Source organism: Triturus cristatus, chromosome 2_2, assembly GCF_964204655.1.
Source record: "Triturus cristatus chromosome 2_2, aTriCri1.1, whole genome shotgun sequence".
Lineage (NCBI taxonomy): Eukaryota > Metazoa > Chordata > Amphibia > Caudata > Salamandridae > Triturus > Triturus cristatus.
The window spans coordinates 780,514,579-780,540,803 of record NC_140582.1 but is presented as its reverse complement, the minus strand read 5'-3'; the positions used below and the strand labels follow the sequence as shown (position 1 = coordinate 780,540,803).

The 26,225-nt window shown below is 42.5% G+C and overlaps 1 protein-coding gene across 4 annotated transcripts in view; it reads left to right on the top strand.

Moving 5' to 3' along the window:
• The window catches only part of LOC146862759 (dynein axonemal heavy chain 12-like), a 212,338-nt gene that overhangs the window by 107,457 nt on the left and 78,656 nt on the right, over positions 1–26,225 (top strand). For all 4 annotated transcript variants that reach the window (XM_085642040.1, XM_085642041.1, XM_085642039.1 and 1 more), the window contains 3 exons: positions 4,884–4,945; positions 7,354–7,485; positions 7,574–7,732. In XM_085642040.1, coding sequence (XP_085498166.1) covers positions 4,884–4,945; positions 7,354–7,485; positions 7,574–7,732 — 353 coding nt within the window. The remainder of the gene's footprint in view (positions 1–4,883; positions 4,946–7,353; positions 7,486–7,573; positions 7,733–26,225) is intronic.

Genomic DNA, 26,225 nt, shown 5'->3' with positions numbered 1-26,225 from the left:
CTCACTTGTGAATACTCAGCATGATTCTACAGGATAAACTGCTGGGTGTGTGCTAAGAGTCTGCTTATGCAGACTGTGTATTTTCAGTTGCAAGAGACATATGCATGGTTACTTCCAAAAAGAACCAGAGAGACACGAAATACATCTCTGACAGCAATTCCTCTGTGCTCACAGACTCATGCTGTGATTTTACGCAGAAAATGAAATTTGCTTGCCAATTTCAAAGCACACTTACTACTGTTTTCTGTGATTTTAGGCAGAAAATGAAATTTGCTTGCCAATTTCAAAGCACACTTACTACTGTTTTTTCCTCCAAGTGTTAAGTACTCTAACAGTCGAATACATTTTCATTACAGTTTTCAGATACAGAAAACAGCACATGTGCAAACAGCTTTTTGAGACCATGAACATGTGTGACCTTGGTGACTGACTACACTCCAGCAAAAGAAATCAGCCTTAGTGATGTTGAATGTATTAGCGTTACTCACTGCTACCTGAAACACCACTCACTTGTGAATACTCAGCATGATTCTACAGGATAAACTGCTGGGTGTGTGCTAAGAGTCTGCTTATGCAGACTGTGTATTTTCAGTTGCAAGAGACATATGCATGGTTACTTCCAAAAAGAACCAGAGAGACACGAAATACATCTCTGACAACAATTCCTCTGTGCTCACAGACTCATGCTGTGATTTTACTCAGAAAATGATATTTGCTTGCCAATTTCAAAGCACACTTACTACTGTTTTCTGTGATTTTAGGCAGAAAATGAAATTTGCTTGCCAATTTCAAAGCACACTTACTACTGTTTTTTCCTCCAAGTGTTAAGTACTCTAACAGTCGCATACATTTTCATTACAGTTTTCAGATACAGAAAACAGCACATGTGCAAACAGCTTTTTGAGACCATGAACATGTGTGACCTTGGTGACTGACTACACTCCAGCAAAAGAAATCAGCCTTAGTGATGTTGAATGTATTAGCGTTACTCACTGCTACCTGAAACACCACTCACTTGTGAATACTCAGCATGATTCTACAGGATAAACTGCTGGGTGTAACAGTCTGCTTATGCAGACTGTGTATTTTCAGTTGCAAGAGACATATGCATGGTTACTTCCAAAAAGAACCAGAGAGACACGAAATACATCTCTGACAGCAATTCCTCTGTGCTCACAGACTCATGCTGTGATTTTACGCAGAAAATGAAATTTGCTTGCCAATTTCAAAGCACACTTACTACTGTTTTCTGTGATTTTAGGCAGAAAATGAAATTTGCTTGCCAATTTCAAAGCACACTTACTACTGTTTTTTCCTCCAAGTGTTAAGTACTCTAACAGTCGCATACATTTTCATTACAGTTTTCAGATACAGAAAACAGCACATGTGCAAACAGCTTTTTGAGACCATGAACATGTGTGACCTTGGTGACTGACTACACTCCAGCAAAAGAAATCAGCCTTAGTGATGTTGAATGTATTAGCGTTACTCACTGCTACCTGAAACACCACTCACTTGTGAATACTCAGCATGATTCTACAGGATAAACTGCTGGGTGTGTGCTAACAGTCTGCTTATGCAGACTGTGTATTTTCAGTTGCAAGAGACATATGCATGGTTACTTCCAAAAAGAACCAGAGAGACACGAAATATATCTCTGACAGCAATTCCTCTGTGCTCACAGACTCATACTGTGATTTTACGCAGACAATGAAATTTGCTTGCCAATTTCAAAGCACACTTACTACTGTTTTCTGTGATTTTAGGCAGAAAATGAAATTTGCTTGCCAATTTCAAAGCACACTTACTACTGTTTTTTCCTCCAAGTGTTAAGTACTCTAACAGTCGCATACATTTTCATTACAGTTTTCAGATACAGAAAACAGCACATGTGCAAACAGCTTTTTGAGACCATGAACATGTGTGACCTTGGTGACTGACTACACTCCAGCAAAAGAAATCAGCCTTAGTGATGTTGAATGTATTAGCGTTACTCACTGCTACCTGAAACACCACTCACTTGTGAATACTCAGCATGATTCTACAGGATAAACTGCTGGGTGTGTGCTAACAGTCTGCTTATGCAGACTGTGTATTTTCAGTTGCAAGAGACATATGCATAGTTACTTCCAAAAAGAACCAGAGAGACACGAAATACATCTCTGACAGCAATTCCTCTGTGCTCACAGACTCATGCAAAAATCACCACATACATCCCCTCTCAAACTCATAACTCACCTTTAAAATTAGTTAGTTGAGAAAGAAATGTGGCACTCAAACAGCAGACTATCAGAGTCAGAATATCAGAGCTGTACACCTCTCTCCTCTGAGCAGAACCAATTAATGGCAATGTTTCCCTCTCTTTTTTCACACATATACATGTTAATTACAAATCTCAGTGCTTCCAACTTTTTTTCAAATGAAATCATACATTTCTATTGGTTGAAAACTTCAACCCTTTTCCAAATGCACCCTTCCCCCAACTTGACTTCTGCCTGCTACCATAGCAACAGCTCATGGAACACTGCTGTGAGGAGAGAGGTCAGAAGTTCACCACACAATGTTTCAAATCGAAAGACCAAGAGTGCTTCACCTGTCCAACCTAACAGCAAATCCAAACTATTCTTCTGTGTGAACACAATTTTCTGAACCAATACAAAACATGCTTCTAAAAATGTACACATACAGCCTACTTTTTACTGTAAAAAGATTTGAATCAGCCAATGAGTTCTTTTTATTTAAAAAAAATATGTATGCCTCCATTTTCAAACTGTCTTTCATTTCATATTGCCATTCTACTGAAAGACACCTCCTGAGTGCATCCAGATCTCCTTGAAAGATGTTCACAGTGTGGATTGTAGGTCACAGCTATGTCTTCTGGAGTGAAAAGTATGCAGAAAACAGAGGTATGGTGAGAGACCTTGCTTTGCCAAATGTAGACATTAAATGGATTGGTCAGAGAGGGTTAAAATGGCACCAATTATTGCCTTTGGTGAAAACCTTTCAACATCTCCCACAGCCTAACCTTATTATTGTGCACTGTGGTGGAAATGACCTAGGCACTTTAACTGGTGTAGGTCTGGAAATGCTTATTAAGGACACCTTTGTGCAATTGATGTCGCTTTTTCCTCAATCTGCCTTTGTATATTCTAACATATGCCAAAGGCAAAAGTGGAACTGGTCCAACCAATTTTGTCCGCAGATTGACAAAGCAAGAAAGCACGTCAACAAATCTGTTTCTGCTTTCCTCAGAGACTATGGTATGGGTTCTATATACCACAACAACTTGCGTTACAACATGCAAGACATTTATAGAGGAGACAGTGTACATTTCAATGATGAAGGGAACAGAGTCTTCCTCTTGAACTTTAGACTCTGCATCGGTACTTACTTGTAGGTACCAAAAAACACTTAATGAACACAACGGCTCTTTTTAGAGCCCCCTAATATCTTAACACTTAAATTTGTTTTTTTCTTCTTTTTTTTTTATTTTCTACCGTACGCGTACGGTAAGCTTACCGTACGCGCACCCCGTGATTTTTTTTTAAAATATGTAAATGTATTTTTCATACTTTTATGGCCTTCTTGGACCCCCTGACAAACGCTAGGGGGTCTGCAACTCTCTTCGTTGCCCCCTTTCCACGTTCTCCTCCTTTTTTTATCAGTGTGAGACACACAAAATGGAGGCTGACACTTCCTGATTTCGACCGATTTGAATGTTTACAGTCATGTAACCACCAATCAGAATTAACCTCGCGCATGGCAGCGTGCGCGTACGGTAAGCTTACCGTACGCGCTCGGAGCGCGCCTATAGATATATATATTGATTTAAATGCTATTTTCTCAGCAAATACTGAACACATTTACACCAGACCTACAAAAGGCACATCCCTGACCTGAGGACTACCTCTCTGCCAAATTTCAAGTAATTCTGTTCAGCCGTTCGGGCTGTAGCTTGGACTAAAGGTCCTATGGAAAAATGCATGGGGAAAACGTGTTTTGGGACCCCCCATTTTTCTCAGCCCCCGCTTGACGAATCCCCCCGAGACTTTCAGGGTAGGAGCGGAGTGGAGCGCCTCACCTATTTTGAAAATTTCTCCAGGATTCGTCAATCTGCGCCAAAGTTATTCAAAATAGAATGTTGCAGATTTCCTATGGAAACACGGTCCTAACTATAACTACCTACTGGCGACCGCCAGTAGGTAATATATATATATATATATATGTATAAATATGCCATAAAGTTCACATGTACTGCAGATGAGATATACTATGTACATCTATGAATCACAAATTCGTAAGGAGGTCACATAGTTTATATAGGCCATGGCCTTGAGACCTCCTGATGGATTTACAGACATACATTATGGATCATAAACATGTGGGCCATATTTCAAATATGAAATCCCACAACATCCATTTCTTACAGTTGCACATATATATCTATTACTCCACATTTCTTGGATGGGAATAGAGGTGAGAGTTTCTCCAAAGTTGAAAATATGTTCTCTATGAAAAAAAAAGAAAATGTGACAACGTACATTTGTGCCTGATTTCTAGATGCATATTTTCTACGTTAGGAAATAATGAATATCAGAAATCTTGGAGATCTTTGGTTTTGATAGTTTTGCGAATTCACAAACAATCTGAAATCTATTCCAAATGAAGGCGGAAGAGGTAAACTTGAAAGATGTGCGCCTTTTCCTATTCTTTTGTCCTATGCTTTGAAATGTTCAGTGCTTCCCGTACTAAAATGGCTGCATTTTGTTCCTTTGTATTAATAACCAGCTCTTTGATGCAATGCATTATGCTAACTTGAATAGCTCCATATTTTAACTTATGGCACAAATACCTAATTATGTAATTGTTTTCCTCTCTTTCAGCTTTGTTTCATTACCTACTGGCCACAGTGATCATGGGAAGATAGTTGCCGCAATACACGCAGTTAAGTATCAGAAGATGCTCAATCATCAGACACTAAGGACCTGTTTGTGAGTGGGGTTGGAATTATGAGTGTGGTTGTATTCAAGGCATCCGATAATTTGAGTATGTGTTAAATACCTCAACCTTCGTTAGCTTTCAGGAGGTCAAACCAGCTGAAATGTAACACCGGAAAAACATTTGGTGTTTACCTCATGCAGATTTTGGTTCGTTAAACACCAAAATCCACGTGGTATCCCCCAAAAATTGATAATAGGTGCTATTTATTGCACCCAATAAATTACGATACCCTGGGGTATTGTTATTTATGAGCTGTGATAAATATCACATTCTTTCCCAACTCATTCTTTATCAGGCTCTATGTTGGTGCTTTCTAGACTTAGTTTTTGACTGTGTATAATTTAATTCATGCAGTACAAGCATTTAACTCTAATAATCCTTACTCTCAGAGTTGTTCAAATAATGAAAGTGGCAGTTACTATAGTACATACTGCAGGCTGAATTGGCTCTGGGTGCTCGAAAAATTAGTGTTGTTGGCCACCTCAATCAATTTTACTATATAAACCTCAAACAGATAAAAGGCTGCATCGGCTCTGTATAGATTCCACATGAGAACTGCAGGTTTCTGGGCTCGTTCAGCCCGTTTATAAGAGGGTGAAAGAGAGAAATTTAGAAGAATGCCAGTTAACAATAGGTTTTACCAGTGACATACTTCTTTGGGTTTTCAGCCACCCCTCTTCACCTTTTGTTCCGTAATTGAGTATTTCTCATTTCTCATCTGGTCACTATAGCACACAGCAATTGTCAATTGGTCAGCCCAATAATTATTAAAAGTGACATACTGACTTAAATGGAATTTAATGATATTTTAATAGATAATTAATTAATTAAAATCAGTTTGTTAAAATAAAATAAACTTGCTTTATTTTTAGATAGTTTTGTAAATATTACATTAAGTTTAATTATTTTAGTAATTATTTTAAATCATTTAATTTTTAAATCCCTACCTTCATTATTTTCTATGGGAGTGTGCTGCAGTATCAGTAGTGGCCATGTGTGGTATTTATAGAGGCTATTTCAGGGGGAAGTACACATGCACGTTTACACTTTTGAGTGACTTACACTCAGAGTTCGTGACTAGCCCAAAGTAGTAAAGCTACTCAAATATGTAAGAGTACATTTACTAGTAGTACAACCGATGGACACCCAACTGTACTTGGAAATCTCTTCCCCTGAGGATATCAGGCCCCTCAACACAGCTCTTCATGAAACCCAAAACTGTCTGACCTTCAACCACCACAGACTAAACAATGTCAAAACAGAATTCCTCCCAACCACCCCACCCAAGCAGTCTCCCATTATTGAAGAACATTTGAAACAACTAACTGATTTTAACTTCGTACCACACATCATAGATTCTATAGCATCATTGGGAATAACTCTAGATAAGAACCTGAATATACAGCAGCACATCTGCACTGCCCAAGAGGAGCGAACGTCCAAATGAGCATCGTAAGGAAAATTAAACCCTCCCTCCCCCTGATGACTTCAAGTCTGCTGCTTATGCCCTAGTAATCTTCAGGTTGAATTTTGAAAGTGCAACCCTCGGTGGCTTACCTAGATACTGGTTGGCCCCCCAAGGGCCTCTCTTAACTCTGCTGCAAGGCTCATCATAGGATCCAAAAGAAACAATCACATCTCACCGGCTTTGAAGTCCCTAAACTGGCTCCCATATAAGGCTAGGATTCAGATACAAATTGCCTGCATAACCCACAAAGGCCTACACTTCAACACTGTACCTTGCACAGAAATTGGAGTTATCTGGCAGCTGCATGTCCTCTAGAAAAACCAGCACCTTATTGCTGAAACCACCAACATTTCATAAAAAGAAAACATACAACCGTGCCTTTTAGGGTTTTTCCCTGAAAATTTGGAACTGCATGCCCCCTTCAACCAGACTGAATCCCTCAACTGCATCTTTCAAAAAAAGAAGTTAAAAGTCTTACCGATGAATACTTTTCTGAACTAGAATCCACAAACTCTACCCTCTGGGCCACATTATGGAACATTCTCTTCCCTCATGTGTACCACTTCCTATGTATGCTCCGGTTTTGTTTATATATCTGCTTTGCCCTTCAGTGGGGCTCTCTCCATTCTCCTTGACTTTATTTTTTATTGTTGGTTCACTTGTTTTTCCCCCCTGACCATATGTAAAGTGCTCTGACACACTTGTGGGACATGTTCGCGCTCTATAAAACTTTATAAATAAATAATTAAATACACATGCATGTCTACCTTTGGTAATAGGCCCCACTATGTTTAAATGTTTGTTTGCAGCTGAAGTAATGCATTGTATGTACAATTATACGAAGGACAGTAAGCCTGACTTTGACGTAATTTAACTTCTTACAGGTGATGAAAAGACATTACAAACTTTGAGCTCCCACTTTTATGCCTTCAAAGAGGCAGATGGAAGAGGATGGATTCCTTTGCATGAAGCTGCAATAAAGTCAAATAAGGATATTCTTGCACTAACTCTTAAAGGTTAATTTCTTGTTTCCATTCACTTCAATATAAGCTAAGACTAATATTAACCAGTAAACTAATTTCAGTTTTTCTCAATCACTTTCAGCTTCATGTTCTAGTGTATGGGAGAAAACCACTCTAAAGGGGGAGACACCCCTTTTTCTGGCTATAGACTATTGCCAACAAGAAAATGTTAACTTTCTTCTCAAAAATGGCTGTAACCCCAATGCTAAGAATGAAGATGGAGACTCTCCATTAATTGCAGGTAAATCAGTACATTTATCATTTATTGTGTATGTCAATATTTCTAGAGTTCCTTATAATATGGGATAGCGATGATTCTGAGATAAACCTTGGATTATACATCTTTGCCAAATTAGTAGGGAAAGTTATACAATTTACTAAGCTACAACTTTCATTATTTTTATTTTTGCCATCAGGATATTGCCTAGGATTGTAAATTGACTTTAAAAAAGAACAAGTAGTCTTTTATCATGTTTCTGTGCCTCCAAGCTGAGTTATATTGTGGCAGGCATGAAGGGATATAACTAAACATCCCTAACATTTTCTATAAATTATCATTTTAAAGGTAAATGATATGCAAAAATGACAGAGGATCACTCACCACAGGGGTAGACACTAGAGTACAATTACATTTGTAATTTATTTTGATATTTGTTGAGAAACATTTTTGTCTGTGCTTAGTGGTTCCCTAGACATGAGTTCAATGCTGAGATGCTGCCGCTACTAAATCAATCAATCAATCAATCAATACATTTGTAAAGCGCGCTACTCACCCGTGGGGTCTCAAGGCGCTGAAGGGAGGGGGGGTGCTGCTACTGCTCGAAAAGCCAGGGCTTGAGGTGTTTCCTGAAGGTGAGATGGTCCTGGGTCATTCGTAGGTGGGTGGGTAGGGAGTTCCACGTTTTGGCAGCCAGGTAAGAGAATGATCTTCCTTCGGTGGTGGTTCTGCGGATCCGTGGTACGCGGGCGAGGCTAGCGGAGCGGAGCTGGCGGGCTGGAGTGTGGAACGTGAGGCGGCTGTTGAGGTATTCGGGGCCGTGTTGTGGAGCGCTTTGTGTGCGTGGGTGAGGAGCCTGAACGTGATTCTTTTGCTGACGGGAAGCCAGTGCAGGTCTCTCAGGTGGGCAGATATGTGGCTGTGGCGAGGGATGTCAAAGATGAGTCGTGCGGATGCGTTCTGTATGCGCTGGAGCCTTTTCTGAAGTTTGGCTGTGGTTCCTGCGTAAAGGGCGTTCCCGTAGTCCAGTCGGCTGGTGACGAGGGCCTGGGTGACCATCTTTCTGGTTTCGGTAGGGATCCACCGGAAGATCTTTCGGAGCATGCGCAAGGTGTTGAAGCATGAGGACGAGATGGCGTTGACTTGCTTGGTCATCGTGAGGGAGGAGTCCAGGATGAATCCCAGGTTGCGTGCATGGTCTGTGAGTGTAGGTGCGGTGCCCAATGCTGTGGACCACCAGGAGTCGTCCCAGGCGGATGGGGATGGTCCGAGGATGAGGACCTCCGTACTGTCTGAGTTCAGTTTGAGACGGCTGAGTTTCATCCATTCCGCAACGTTTTTCATTCCTTCCTGGAGGTTGGCTTTGGCGGTGGCTGGGTCTTTGGTGAGGGAGAGTATCTGCTGAGTGTCGTCGGCGTATGAAATGATGTTGAGGTTGTGTTTGCGTGCGATGGCTGCGAGGGGGCTCATGTAGATATTGAAGAGGGTTGGGCTGAGCGAAGAACCTTGGGGTACGCCGCAGATGATATCGGTGGCCGCTGAGCAGAAGGGAGGAAGGTGGACTCTCTGGGTTCTGTCGGAGAGGAACGAGGTGATCCAGTCCAGGGCATTACCTTGAATCCCCGCGTTGTGGAGGCGGGTTGTTAGGGTGCGATGGCAGACTGTATCAAAGGCGGCTGAGAGGTCTAGGAAGATGAGAGCGGTTGTTTCTCTGTTGTCAAGCAGGGTCCTGATGTCGTCTGTGGCTGCGATGAGGGCGGTCTCGGTGCTGTGGTTGGCTCGAAATCCAGACTGGGATGGGTCAAGGGAGCCATTTGCCTCGAGGAATGCGGTCAGCTGTTTATTGACGGTCTTCTCGATGACTTTAGCGGGGAAGGGAAGAAGGGAGATGGGGCGGAAGTTTTTGAGGTCTTTGGGGTCCGCTGTGGGCCTCTTCAGTATGGCGTTGATCTCAGCGTGCTTCCAGCTCTCTGGGAAGGTGGCGGATGTGAGGGAGTTGTTCATGACGTTCCGGAGGTGGGGTGCGATAATGGTGTCGGCTTTGTTGAAGATGTGGTGAGGGCATGGGTCGGAAGGAGAGCCGGAGTGGATGGTGTTCATAACGTGGGTGGTGTCTTTAGTGCTGATGGGAGTCCAGCCGCTTAGGGTGGTTTTAGGGGGCATTGGTTCTGTGGCTGGGGGTGGGGTCTGAGCACCAAAGCTGTCGTGTATGTCGGCGATCTTGCGGTGAAAGAACGTGGCGAGGGAGTTGCAAAGGTCTTGTGACGGTGTGATGTCGTTGCTGTTGGCGCTGGGGTTGGAGAGCTCTTTTACGATGCTGAAGAGTTCCTTGCTGTTGTGTACGTTGTTGTCCAGCCACTCTTCGAACAATGTCTTTTTGGTGGTGCGGATCAGCTGGTGATATTTGCGAGTGGCGTTCTTGAGGGCTGTCAGGTTTTCTGTCGTCTGTTCGTGGCGCCAGGTTTCTCGAGGGTTCGGCATGATTTCTTCGATTCTTTGAGGTCTTCGGTGAACCATGTGGCTTTCCTGTTGCCGGGCTTGCCTGGAGGGTGCTTCAGTGGTGCAAGGGTGTCGGCGCAGTTGATGATCCACTGTGTGAGGTTGTGGGCTGCGTCGTTGGTGTCCGTGGTGTTGATAGGCTCAGTGATGTGGTAAGCTGGTCAGTGGTGACTTTGCTCCGGCATCTGCGGGGGATCTGTTGCGGGTGGTGGTGGGATGTGGTCTTCTTGAAGGTAAAATTTGATGCAGCTGTAGTCGGTCGAGTGAAGTCCGGTGGAGTGGCTGAAGGTAACGTGGCCGCTGGCAGAGAAGATGGGGTCGAGCGTGTGGCCGGCGTAGTGGGTGGGGGTGTTCACCAGTTGCTTGAGTCCGAGGTTGGCGAGGTTGTCTAGCAGGGTGGTGGTGTTGCTGTCGTTGTTGTTCTCCAGGTGGATGTTCAGGTCCCCTAGGAGGATGTAGTCTGATGAGGCGAGGGCATGCGGGCTGATAAGGTCGGCGATGGCTTCACTGAATTGTGTGCGTGGACCTGGTGGTCTGTAGATGAGGGTTCCTCTGAGGGTGGTCTTGGGGTCGGTGCGGATCTGGAAGTGTAGGTGTTCGGCTGTGGTGAGGGTATCTTTGGAGTTGGTCAAGACGCTGATGGTGCTCCTGTGGATGATGGTGATTCCTCCTCCGGTTTGGTTTACGCGGTCCTTTCGAATTATCTTGTAGCCGACCGGGATGGCAATGGCGATGTCGGGGGCTGAGGAGGCGTTCATCCAGGTTTCTGTGAGGAAGGCAACGTCTGGCGCTTTTGTGTCGAGGAGGTCCCAGAGTTCGACCGCGTGCTTGTGGACGGAGTGGGTGTTGAGCAGGATGCACTTGAGGTGGTTGTTGTTGCCTGGTCCGGATGGTGGGGTGCAGTTTCGGACGCAGGTGAATTTGCAGCCTAGGCAGGAGAAGGGTCCGTGGGTGCGTTTCGGGGTGGCTCGGTAGCAGGCAGATGATCGTCCGGTATTGAGTACTTTGAGGGCGGCGGTGTTGTATCTCAGTCGGGTTTCCTGGCTTCGGCGGGGGCCAGGGGTTCTGGCGTTGGGCGCGGTCCAGGCGCAGACGGGCACAGATGGGCTTGACTTTGGCATGCATTCACCGCACCAGCGGTGCGGCCGCTGTGCGCGGCCTCCATATGAGGGGCTTTGGGAGGGAGGAGCAGCTGAGAGGCGGGAGTGGGGCGGCCAATGGGACACCAGGGGGCGGGGCCGCAAGAGATGCAGCGGCGGGAAAGTGCGAGGGAGGGGAGCGGGTGGGTGACACAGAAGAAAAAAGGGGGCAGGGGGGGAGAGGGCACAAAGGGCACGAGTAAGCGACAGTAAATGGAAAACAATCCGTGAAACAAGAGAAGGAATCACAATTAGGAGACACAAAATAAAGAGCATAGGCAATGCAAGTCCGACCTCGGAGCTGGAGAGGCGGTCAGATCAAAGCAGGTAGTGGCAGTGGGACAGTGGCACAGGAGGACTGTGTGGCGGCTGGAGGGCCACCTACCTGGTGACAGGGTCAAGGGTCACTCCCTTTACCACCGCGCGGCCTCCATATGAGGGGCTGAGGGAGGGACGAGCAGCTGGGAGGCGGGAGTGGGGCGACCAATGGGACACCAGGGGGCGGGGCCGCAAGGGACGCAGCGGTGGGAAAGCGCGAGAGAGGGGAGCGGGTGGGTGATACAGAAGAAAAAAGGGGGCAGGGGGGGAGAGGGCACAAAGGGCACCAGTAAGTGACAGTAAATGGAAAACAATCAGTGGCAACAAGAGAAGGAATCACAATTAGGAGACACAAAATAAAGAGCACAGGCAATGCAAGTCCGACCTCGGAGCTGGAGAGGCAGTCAGATCAAAGCGGCAGCGGGACAGCGGCACAGGAGGACCGTGTGGCGGCTGGGGGGGCAACCTACCAGGTGACCCTTCTGGGTTCACATCCTCTGAAGGAAAGCAAATCACTTGTTTGACCCCAGTGTTTTCTCTGATAGGTGTTCTGTGAATATCTAGCTTAGGATAGTAATAAATGCATTCTGCCTCCTCACATGATTCCGCCTGGCAGCAGCAGAAAAATACACCAAGAGAACAAATGAAATATAAACAACTTCAATAGAACAGCTCTTTACAATTTTCGTGATGGATAAATCCAAATTATCAACCTACACTCAAAATATGCATCCAAAGCGACCTTGAATAGACCAAAACAGCAGTAAATTAAATGATCAGAGCATGAGTAGCAGAAGAAACCTATTAGATACAAGCTCAATGGAGAAATACAAATCACCAGTGCATGCTTAGTGACGACCTTAAGCAGTCAACATGTGTAAGCCCTGGGAATTTCCAGATAATTCCATGCTGTCATCATATAGGCAGGATTTTTCTTGAATCATTTTTTATGATCAATGCCAACCTACTCTTCATGCTCATAGCCTCTAATCATAAATGGGTACTAATGAAAAAACACTCCACAGCTGGACTTAACCCACTGACCCACCAAAGAAATGCCTGAAGGTTGATGAAGATCAAACACATACTGAGAGTCTAAATACCAACCAATAGTGATATTAAGCACTGCACACAAGCAATCCCAGAGCATTTCCAGATAACTGGTTAAAGGGTGCCGGAGCAAAAAATAAGAGGAAAAGAAAATTGCCTTATATATAGAATGATTGATTTCCGTTGAAATTGAATGTGTGATGAATGTGTGATGTTAAAGTTTAATTTTTAAATGTAAAATTGGATCACAAGTATTGTCAAGCAAGTACCCCATTGAATGCAGAATGATAAACCAAACAGCCAATAGCATGAGGTGAGAGAAATACTCCTCTGGGGTGGAGCCAAAAGCCCATGGTTTGTATAATTTAAAAAATGTTAACAAACAGTTTGGCGGACGGTTAAAGTTTAAATCAAAAAGGGGGGCACTGTTCCAATTGAGGGATGCAAATCGCCGCCCACTTAATACAAAAAGGGAAGTAAAATAGCAGAGAGGAAAGAGAGGGATATGTAAGTAGTCCTAGATTCTTTAAGACCCACTAGTGAGAGGGAAGAGCAAGTCTCATCTCGTGGTGCCCTGACACACCCCGAAGGATGTCATGCTTCATCATCGGGTGTTTTGCTCCTCGTCGGGCTGGCGCTGCAATGCCCCACGGGTCCGCCGAAGGGTCAATTTAGCGGAGATCTTTTGAGACAAAAACGCCATAAGGTGCATGCGGGTGTTCTTAAAATTCTTAAAATTAGGATTTTTCTCAGTTTAGGAGTAGTAAAGTTAGGAGTCCTAACTTTACTACTCCTAAACTGAGAAAAATCCTAACTTTAAGACTTTCAGTATTCACAGAAGGCATTTAAGAGTCCTAAAGTTAGGAGTCCTAACTTTACTACTCCTAAACTGACAAAAATCCTAACTTTAAGTCTTTCGGTATTCACAGAAGGCATTTAGGAGTCCTAAAGTTAGGACTGCTAACTTCTGTGAATACCGAAATAAATAAGTGCCTTCTGTGAATACCAAAATGACTAAGTGCCTTCTGTGAATACCAAAATGGTAGTAAGTTTAGGATTTTGTCTGAAGTTAGTTCTGTGAATCGGGCCCAATGATATGCCCCACGTGTAACTCATTTTGTCTCTTTTCTGTCATCTCTCTCCTAGGTGACGCACAGGAGCGGCCATAACTAAATAGTTTTTTGAAGTTAGACTGCAGGGTACACTGTCCGCTGGCCCACCCTGACACCTCCTCAGGGTATTAACCCTGACACTATTCACGTGCACAACACTTCACCCTGCCTTTTCGGTCCTGAAGAAGCGCCACGGATCTTTGAGACCAGACAGGCGCGAAACATGTCGACCTCTTCTACATTGTAGTTACCTGGGGCTCATTAAGCCGACTGAGGTAACCCCTAACCTTCTGGTTTTTTACTCTGTCAAGGGTACCCCTTCATTAAAAATCATAATTCTGGCAACCCTTAGACAGTTTTAACTCACGTTGCACGCACCACACCACCCTCCAAGAGGACCCACTCCACACACCCGCATGCACCTTACGGTGTTTTGGTCTCAAAAGATCTCCGCTAAAGCGACCCTTTGGGGGACCCGTGGGGCATTGCAACGCCGGCCCGACGAGTAGCAAAATGCCCAATGATGAAGCATGACATCCTTTGGGGTGTGTGAGGGCATCATGAGACAAGACTTGCTCTTCCCTCTCACTAGTGGGTCTTAAAGAACCTAGGACTACTTATATATCCCTTTCTTTCGTCTCTGCTATTTTCCTCCCCTTTTGTATTGAGTGGGTGATGATTTGCACCCCTCAATTGGAACAGTGCCCCCCTTTTTGATTTAAACAATTCACGTTAGGAGCACGGGCACTGGACCTATAACTGCTCCTGGTCCCCCCTCTTCTTGCATTTATACATTTGTTGGACGGTTAAAGTTATCAGTAGCCAGGCCTAAAATTGATATTATGAGGAATTCACTAAAAGTACTGCACCCCAAAGCCCACAGCATATATGACTAAAACATTTCCAAACTTCAGTAGTCACGTTTTACAGTGACCACACCTTGCAGCACCCCTTACATCACTAACATTGTAGTCAACCAAAACATAGCACCCTGATGCCTAGCTACCATGCTTCACATGCATCTCGCGCACATAGATTCCACAAATACTATCTCAAACATCTGGCAAGTAAGTTATTGACAATCACCCTTTTCATTGGTTTTGATTTTGACGTTTCAATACATACATTCCACAAATGTCTTGAATTTCTGTGCAAAAAAGAGGGTAAAATACTCCAATTGATTTTTGCAAAGGACTTTCCCACATAAAAGTGAGAATTTTGCCAGAAGCTCAGTGTAAATAAATATATTTTTTAAAATTGGAAAAATATTAATCTTACACTCCTACGCCAATATCATTTACATTTGCGAAACCCTACTTCAGAGGCTGAATGTTTCAGAAGTTTCTCTGTTTGAGTGCCTTTGTAAACATTTTTCATTGAATTGTATAAACAACACATCATATAGTGCAGGCTAGCTGTACTCTTGAGCAGTGCCTTGAATATACATTATACAATGGTATACCAGTGTAATCAGCTTCTACAATTAATGGCATTGTTGATGTGGAATTATTACCCATCTTATTACTGTACTCCAAATGTTCCATCCATGGTCCCCATGGTTTATTGTACTTCACAGGGCAACCGTCACCTGGTATGCCCTATTCTCATGCTGGGAACAGCAGTACATTCTGCTGTACCCATTCAGCCACAGGTATTGTCCTTTCTATCTTCGAGTTATTTTAATGTCTTTGTGACTACAAGTTTTTGGGTCCTCTATATATAGTGAGGTCTGCTTATACACCAATGGAGGAGGATACATCTTCCAGTCATTGATTTCCACAATTATTAGCAACATATTTCTAGTAGTCTGATGCAAATGTTTTAAGGCTAATGTGTGCTGCATCCCTGAAGTGGCGAGTTTAATTGCACCAAAGAATCAGTGCAGACACCAGTACTCCCATAGCTTTCCAGATATGAAACTTTAGAGGTGCCTTGGGTTGCTGCCAAAAAGGACAGCAGGGCCTCCCCCTGCATGCCTGCCAGGTAATGACTGTGGACACTGTTCTATGTTGGCCTCCGGTCTTGAGGATAAATAGAGGGAGAGAACGAAGGAGTTGGCCTGGAAGAAAGGCAAACAATATGACCCATTTCTATGACAAAAACAATGAGTTGAACAGTGGAGTCAAAGTGCTAGTGTTAGCCCATGAAACATGTGGCATGGACGTTGCTACTTATTGAGTACTATGGAATGGTGAGTGTGTACAGACTGGTGGTTTGGCAGGCGATAGCATGTGGTGAGGTCATGGACGCATGACTAACAAGAATGCAGAAGCCGTTAGGAGGTGAGGCTACATGGGTGTTAAAAGTAAAGTAGGAGTGTGGTGCAAGGGCCATAGATGCATGGCCAGTTAGCTGAAGTACAAGACCCCTGTGCAAGTGAGACTACGTGAACCCTTAAAGAAAATAAACCATAGAAGGAATTTTATTTAGTTTCCATTGAGCATGAGCAATTTAGTTGTAGTTGTTTAGTGAGGCTGTGCATAACCCTGGACAGCTCATTGAGTATGTGTACTATACAGATACAAATACAGTTGATGAGTTGCCTGTCTAGTCCATAAAAGAGGAAGGGAGTCCCATTACAATACAACATTTACTGCGAATGCTGAGCTGCTTCAGCCTTTCAGAGTCCTTTTACATTTGCTTGCTGGAGTCCTTCTATAGAGTCCCTTGGGAAGACTGGAATAATTTTTATTAAAGCTGTTTAAAGGTACTATTACCAAGTTATAGACAACCTAGGGGCAAAATCGACTAGCAACTGCTAGTCCACCCTTTACAGACAAGGCAACATGATTCATGACAAGCACTGAAAGGGAAGGGATTGTGAGTAGCTGTGGTGTTTTGTCTGGAAGTGGTAGACCTGGGGAAGGTCTTAGAACAGATGTGGGCAAGGCTTGAAAAAAGTGCTTGTCATTCCTAATCATAAACTACTTAGATGAGTGACTCTTTTAAGTGGTTCCTCCTTTTTTAACTGGAGTTACTGTCACTTTTGGATTCTGGACTCTGGAAAGCTGATGCACACCTCACAGGTCTCTGACCCCAAACTGAGCAGCATCTCATGCTCCTGTCATTAACTGACTCAACTCTGGCAGTGCCTTGGTAGCTGCTGAAAGCTGTCTTTTATTCAACAAAACTGATCCCATCCAGAAATAAATGGAACCATAAGTCACCTATCCTGAAATACCCACTTTGTCTAGACTTGGCAGCAATTTTACAATTTTAAATATAAATACTAAATATCCTCCTTATTTGTCAAATCAGGTGGCAACAGAGGCAGAGGAGCAAAGACTTTAATCATGCAATTCCAATGCACCTCAAACCATGAAGCAACCTTTTTCCGGGATTGCCTCCACATTATTGAACTGTCTTTCCACACAACTGAGAACTTAATCTATTCTCTTCTTCTTCGGAAAACTGCTCAATATACATATTGTGGTCTCCACCATCTAATGGCAATGTCTCACTGCAGGTCTCACTCACATCTCTTGGGAGAATTATGTTAATCTGCCAGCTATATTCTACTAACAATGTTTGCGTTCACCAGTGTGGCTAACCTTTCTATCTATGTGACTACTTGACTGTTCTACCTGTTAGCAGTAGTTTTACAGTTATGTAGCTCTCATTAGTGCCATTGGTGAGTGCTTTAAAAAAAGTAAATAAAAATAAATACTTTGAATATGTTCAAAGAATACTTTTAACATCAACTAAGCCACTTATAAGTAGATCCTCGGAGACCACAAGCCGTTAGTATTTAATGTGTAAATAAATGTGAGTCATGCTAAATATATAGAGTTTGCAAATCTCTACAGTTACAAGATAAAAAAAAAACGTTGTGATTGTGTAGGTTAGAATGACATTTCCCCGCAGTAAAGCTTGTTTCTTGTTTAATAGTCACACTTTAATAAATTGACATGGAATGGTCTGCAGGAATCATCTTCAGAGAATTGTCATATTTATTACCAAACTCTTATTGATGAGCATAGATTTTTGATACATATGCCCATAAGATGACACAATCGAGTAAACTCGACACATTATCATGTTGATTCGAATGTAAGTTTCTGGGAGTGGAATTTATGGACACCATGCATTTTTTCAATTGAGTGACACAGTGTTTTCAAGTTGTTTTCTTAGCAATGGTAGTGGTCAATAATTGTGAGTCCGCCATGAATACCTGTTTGTAATATGAAAATGTATCCCCCGAATAGTAGTGTGCCAGGAGGCGTGTGTGCAGAGTGGTGGACAAAGGGGACGTGGCCTGTGACCACCTCTCAACAATCTCACTGTGTGGGGCTTACTGGAGGTAACAGGTAGGCTAGTTGGCCCCTAAACACCCCAACAGTGAAGGGGACCTCATATCCCAACCAAGAGCGTGCCAGAAGGCACGTTTGCAGAGTGGTGGACAAAGGGGGTGTGGCCTGGTATCAGAACTCAGCAATCCTGCTGTGTGGGACTTACTGGAGGTAATAGGAGGGGTAGTTGGCCCCCAAGGACGTCCTTGGGGGCCAACTAACCCTCCTGTTACCTCCAGTAAGTCCCACACAGTGGGATTGCTAAGAGGTCTTTGGAGGCCACGCCCCACTTTCTCCATCACTCTGCAAACACGCCTCCTGGCGCACTACTGGTTGGGGGATGAAGTCCACTTTACTCCTGAGGAACCTTGGGGGCCAAGAAGCTCTCCTGGTACCTCCTGTAAGTCCTACGCAGCAGAATTCCTGAGCGCTGGTTGGAGGTACAGCCCCCTTTCTCCACCACTCTGCAAACGTGACTGCTAATTTAAAAAAATATACAAATTCACTGAAAAAAACATAGGTTTCAGGTACGTTATAGTTAGAAATTAGCATTTAAAAACCCATAGAAATTCACTGAAAAAAACAAAGGTTACAGGGACGTTATAGGCTTACATTTCACTAGTACGAAACCCGGGAAATTCAGCTGTTATAATTAGCTGAGCTGACTATAACTCAAGCCCCACAATGCACTGCTGATGATGTCACATATTACATCAGGCTGCTACAAGGCACGAGTTGTGATTTTGGCAGGCTGGGAGGTGTGCTACTAATCGATCGGTCTAACGAAAAGGCATTCTTCCCCGCGCAATTATCTAACGTTGAAAATAATTCAGCAACAGCAATGTCTGCTGACGCGCTGCAAGAGAGAGAGGCAGCTGCCGATGCATTGTTTGAAAACTTACCAAATACGGAGAATACGAGCCGACCGTCTTCGACTACCAATGCCAAGGGAAAGGGAGATGTTAGGTATAAATTATGTATTCAATTATCAAGAGAGAGAGAGGACTAGGTAGCTAGTCTGTATCCCCAGGTTTATTATATGTAATCAAAAAGGACTAGCCTATTTGTGTCTGATACAGGACTCAGGACTGCATGGGGAAGGGGGAAACTATTTAGTTCCTTTATGAAGCCCTCACCCACCAACCTAGTTGGTGGCATGCTTCATCATCGGGCCCACCCAGTGACACCGAATGTGTCCCGGGTGTGCTTCAACGCCTGTATTACAGCGGAGCTGGTATTTTGCTGAGTGTGCAGTGTTGGTGACGTGAAAGTGAAAATTTAAAAGCTATACAGTGGTCCCAGTGCCCCGAGGGGGTTAACTTTTAATATCTGGGCCTCTGTTAGCGTTAAAAACAAGGCAATGGCTGTTGGTGGAGTGCATATTAAGAACTCCTACATCCAGTGTGTGGTCTACATGTTTCATCCAGGCCTTTCTTTAAAACTGGCTTTCCTCAGGACCGAAGTTATGAGAAGGTGCGTTCTACACTTATAGTGAGTGTGTGGTCTAAAATGTGTTGCACGCGCTAAGGTGCCCTACGTGTGGGAGGGGGATTTCCTCTCCAAGCATTACTGGAAATACAACATGTATGACAAACAAACATACAGAGGAGAGTCTTAGCATAATTGCATAAATCACATAAGTACATATTTGCCGGTAGTGATGTGCATAACTAGTGGAAAAATGCGGCAAAAGTGGAACCGTATTGGTGGTGCAGTTTAGGTGACTTAGCGAATTATGCGCTGATACGTGTGGTGGGCTAGGTAGCGTAAGCACACACACATGTAAAAAGTGGACACGCTCAAGGGGTATCCTTACGCTAGCGTTTTGCAGCAAATGCCCCTGTAGAGATATCCGGCCGAGGTTCTGACCCTGTAATGAGAAGGGGAGTGGCACGAGGGCCATTAGGAACCTGTAAAGGAAAAGCTTACCCAGTCAAAGTTGAGTTTAGCGCTCTACTCACGACTTTGTGGATCAGGACCCTTTAGAAACCTGTTGCGCTGTCATGGATCTCCGAAGGAAAAGGTCCCGGTGGCGCCGGAGTTTAAGAATCCTTTTCGGCATGCTCAGGTGTAGCTTGTTTCTCCCGCTCTCCAGAGTAGCGTCCCTGGAGAGAGGACATGGAAGAGAGACTACGCGCACGCGGTGGGCGTTGTCATGGATACAGGGCGCTGTTAGTGCTCTAAGAGACACGGGTGAATAGACGAGTGGAAAAAGGAACATTTTTTATTAAATTAATATAAAATTAAATTAAGTTACAAAAGTGGGGTCCAAAGCGCGATGTTCTGAGAGTGCTAAGGGACTCGTTGCTAATGGGATCCTATCGAAGGGGGGCAGAGACCCCAATCTGTGATGTTTAACAGAGGGCGCATTTAGAGAAATTACGGTGAGATCATCATTATGTATGCGAGGGCACTGGGAAGACCTCGCTCGTTGGTGAGTTCTTAATATTCCCTCCACCAACATCCATTGCCTTGTTTTTAATGCAAACAGAGGCCCAGATATTAAAAGTTAATCCCCTTGGGCACTGGGACCACTGTGTAGCTTTTAAATGCTCACTTTCATGTCACCATCACTGCACACTCAGCAAAATACCAGCTCCGCTGTAATACAGGCTTTGAAGCACACCCGGGACACATTCGGTGTCACTGGGTGGGCCCGATGATAAAGCATGCCACCAACTAGGTTGGGCTTCATAAAGGAACTAAATAGTTTCCCCCTTCCCCATACAGTCCTGAGTCCTGTATCAGTCACAAATAGGCTAGTCCTTATAGATATAAATTATGAACATTGGGAAAAAAATGAAAAGCGAACAGGCAAAGTGGTGGGAAAGAAAATCCTTCCAAAAATACCTGTAGGCAGGACGCATACCAAGAGGTTTAAGGATCATGCTGGCCCCAAGATTTGAAAACCCCAATCCTTCCATGCTCAAACAATGGGCTGAGAATAATTTAGATGCATCCAGGTGATTAGTGCAAATTTTTGTGAAATATGTTAAGATTGAACGGGAGGAACTACAAAAAGAAATTGACCAAATTTATAATGAATTGGAAGGCTCAGACCAAAGCAATATTATAGTTAAATATCGGGAGGAAATTAATGAAAGATTGAAGAAACAGGAAAGACATAATTAAATCATGGAAAGCACACAAATTCCCAAAGAGATCAAATGGACCATGAAACAGGCCAAATATTTACATGTGCTAAAAAATGTGATTCCCTAAAAAGACGACAAATGGATTAGAACATTGCGAGACAAGATGACAAAATCTGTGCTCAAGCTTCAAACACAGCCTCTGCCTCTGATTTAAGTTCGGTTGTTGAAAGTGAAATGGACTCAGAGGATAGGAGGGCCACGGGAAATCAATCTGGAGGCCTGATCAATTTTAGGAAGAGCTGGATTTTTTATGCTGCGATCGGCGGAAAACATTAATAATGTTTTCCGCCGATCGCAGCATAAAAAATCCAGCTCTTCCTAAAATATGGCCACAAGATCCGAATTTACAAGCAGAGACGCAACCAGAGACAGTGAGAGAGGAGAAAAATCCATAGGAAACAAACTGAAAAAACAACAAAAATCAAATGGAAATGCAAATAGAAGAGTATAAGAACACTGCAGTCGATTTATCAGATGTGGTTTTAAGTTATGGCGAAATGAAATTTCAATCATTAGGGGTATGATACTGTCCGGAAAGTGCCTTCAATTACAGTCAGATGCAAATTGATGTGTATAAATATATACGGAAACTAAAATGAATGAAATATCATATACAAAAGCCACAAATTATATCAACAACATCAAGACCAACTGTAGTGTCCAATGATAATATCAACAGTCTACAGAAAATAGATATCCAGTTGATACCTGATTTACAAGAGCTACAGAACAAAGTCTCCGGTGCTGACAATACACTATCTACTCATCAAATAATTCAAGAACAGTCAATTGAGATCTTTGGCTTGGCGAAGACTCCCTTCAAACCTAAATCAACATTCATGCCTATGATGCCACGGGATGCAATTGATATCTTGAGTGACAAACTAATAGAGGAAACCAAAAAATCTCAATTATAAATCAAATAAAGCACAAAGAAAATATACAGAACATGACAGAAAGTACCAGACTCTCATTCAACAATTACAAAACAACAAACAAATTATAATTAGGGCTCCCAGTTTTATGGTATTTATTTTTTTTAACATTTACGTCTGTATTTATCCATATTTATTTTTGGGCTATTTTATCTGTATTTATCCATATTTGTTTTGTGTATAAATGAAGTGGTGAAACTACATTTCCATATTAATTTAGCTGATACACACACACTCATACTTGATGTCTATTGTGATTTAGCTATTTAATCTGCCAAATATTATGTAACAATATATCCACTAAATATTAGCATTATACCAAAAATGTACGTTGATGTATGCCTGTTTTTAATTTCTCATGCAGGCCATTTGCTCAGCTGTTGGGCTACAGTTTATGAAAGAAAGTCACTTAAAAGAAGCACAATTTTCTGTATTTATCCACTTTCAAAATAAATGCAGACAGAAAACACATTGTTTTCTGACTGTATTTATCTGTAAAAATCCATAAAAACGGAAAACAGGGAGCCATTATTATAATCCGCAATGCTGACAAAGGTGACAATATTGTTCTTTGGCCAAGATCTGAATATCTAATAGAGGCCTACATACATCTTAATTATGAATTATGCTATAAAAGAAGCAACATACTACATATAAGAGAGGTAGCCAATACATTTCATAAAGATCTTACAACATCGAAAAATGAAAGATTATTAACAACAAAGGAATACCAGTTTTTGCGGAATGACCACCTTACAATGCCGATCCTGTATTTTATTCCCAAAATACAGAAAAAGACTACCCCAACACCAGGCAGACCGATAATATCAGCAAGGAACAGTACTTTTGAAAGAACCTCACAATTTGTTGATTTTTTTCTACAAGAATATGTGCGTAACCTACCATCATTTATTAAAGATACTGGTGACTTTCTAAGAAGAATTTACGATATGCCTTAGAACAACAAATATCTGTTCATGTCACTGGACAGATCATCATTATACACCAGCATCAGACACCATGATGGACTGGGAGCAGTCAAACATTATTTTAGGAGCAGACCACTAAAACTGTACAAACATAATGAAATGCTATTATGTATGATCAGGTGGTGCTTGGAAAAAAATTATTTCCATTTCAATAATGAGATTTTCCAACAACTAAGAGGAGTTGTCATGGGTGTCTGTTTTTCACCCAGTTATGCATGTCTTTAAATGGGATGGTGGAGGAGCAGGTACTCATGGGGGAGCAGGGTGGTGACTTGGAAGGCCATATTGTCTGTAGGCTATGCTATATAGATGACGTATTTGTCATATGGAATGGGTCACTAGATAGTGTGACTGAGTTTGCGTAAAAAATCAATGTCAATTTATTAAATTTAGAATTTGCAGCCAGTGTGAATAAACAGGAAATTGACTTATTGGCTGTACACCTCTATGTAGACAAGAATAAAATTGAGACCAAGCTATATAGAAAACCTACAGCTGGCAACTCAATATTGCATGGAAAAGGTTTTCATCCCAGACATCTTAAGGACAGTATCCCTTATGGGGAAATGTTAAGACTGCAAAGAAATTGTAGCCAACAACACAATCTAATCAAGTGCCAACAGGAGGCTAAACAGAGAATTCTGTCCCATGGGTATGTAACAAAAAGCCTTGATCAAGCCAGCTGAAGGGTGAATCGTGATAGCAGGGAATCTATTCTATTTAGGGACAGTATGACTACCAAGAATGTAGCATGCATTACCAGTAATAATCAATCAGATGTGAAATGAATACTGTCTTTTAACATGGAAGAATAACAAATCAGATCTATACGTAGAAGGCAGTGGCCCATTATTTTGACTGATCCAATCATAGGATCCAAACTTCCCAAAAAACCCACTATGACCTTTAGGAGAGCACTCAGCATGAGCAATGCATTGGTGAGCAGTAGCCCTGAGGCTATTCAGACTGAAAATGGGCTTTCAGCTAGGACTGTCTTTTATAAGTGCAGTTCATGCAAAGCATGTTGCTCTGGGTCCAATACAACACATTACCTAACTGCCTTTGATGACAGTCCTGTCAAAATCACTCATCTTTATACTTGCAAAACTGATTTTGTGGTATATATCCTGGTATGCACCTACAAAGTACGGTATGTGGGAAGTACCAAACTGCAGGTGCATGTAAGGATTCTCCAACATCTCAGAGTTATTGTTAACTCTGACCCCAACTATCCTGTGGCTCGACATTTCAAGCAATACCAGAATAACAATCTTAACTGTCTGGCATACTTTGTGATTGATGCAGTCCCTAAACTTAGACGGGGTGAAAATAGAGAAGTGAGGCTGAGACAGTTAGAAACACGATACATTCATAGTCTCGACACTAAGTCACCTAATGATCTAAATATTAGTGAGAAGTTACACAATTTTCTGTAATCGTACGTACAGATTTGTATATGAACTGCTTGAAGAGATTGACAGTATTCATACAATATCGGCAGTTAGCCTACACCTTTCTTTATGAGAAAAAACACATTTCATTTTACACTGTTATTTTTAATCAAGGGCTTGGCCAACATAAGCAGACAATGCATAGATTTAATCAAAAGTTGAGATGATAATATGATGCACAAAAAAGCTAATATGTGACTTTAATTGAAACCTGTAACATAAATTGGTGCTGATTATGTATGTACACTATGAGATTTAGACACAAACATGGGCAGATATGATCTATATGAAAGTACTGTCTGGCAACACTATGCCCACTTTGGGCTTTAGACCTGCACATATTTTAAATAATATATGTGGTTATAATCAGAAGATCCTGTACACATTATGATACGTTCACCTGCATTGATGCTTTTAAATTTTAACATATGAGGTATTTTAATCAAGTATACATCTTGTGATTTTACGATTGCTTTGCACCTGATTCTTGCTTTGCAGTACCTGTATACCATAATTATCATGTTTTAAAATGCCCTTTAATAATATGTATGTTCTAATGTTATGCATTTACACATTTACTAAGCAACATACAATGTATAACTTGTCTCCTAATAAGTGATGTAATTTTGGCAATTCTGTCAAACATTGGCATTTTGCCAATGCATAGTGAACAAGGCCAGGCTTGGCTGAAATGTTATGGTGGACAAGTTGCACAAATAAATTATTTTTGCACAAGATACTGGAGTTTGTGCCCGTCCTTGATGAAGTAGAGTGAGCTGTCAGGAATATATATATATATTACACAGAACCTATTGGAAGGTATAATTAATTGCCAAATATGACCACAAGTACCAGCATGCATCAGTAAAAAAATCCATTAAGGAAGGCACACCGGAGGCCTATAAATGAAGGAGCACGTAGAATACTGTGTTCAAGGAGCATTGCTGTGAAATCACGGATGCCTTTCAAAAAGAAGCACAAAAGCTTTGAAACGCGTCAGGCAGGAGGATTGAAAAAGGTCAGAATGAAATTACACTTTCATCTGCAAATAAAGGGTGTGAAACCTACCTGCTGTGGAGTGTGTTCTTAATGCAGGGAAAACTTTTGGAAACAAAGATACACGGCCTTTTCCAGCCCTGGAGGATTGCACTGCCCATGGAACTAACGAGAGGCTGCAGGAGGGGAATTTTCCTTTCCGATGCAGACACAGCTGCGCAATGAATTGGGAAGGTGAAATTCCATTCCGAGGCCCACTGGAGGGCTTAATTTGTCCTTAAAAGTTATGTGAATTACACAGAACATACTGGAAGGTATCATTAATTGCCAAATATGACCACAAGTACCAGTGTGCATCAGTAAACAAAATCCATTAAGGAAGGCAAACCGGAGGCCTATAAATGAAGGAGCACGTAGAATACTATGTTCAAGGAACATTGCTTTGAAATCAGGGATGCCTTTGAAAAAGAAGCACAAAAGCTTTGAAAAGGGTCAGGCAGGAGGTTTGAAAAAGGTCGGAATGCAATTACACTTTCATCTGCAAATAAAGGGTGTGAAACCTACCTGCTGTGGAGTGCGTTCTT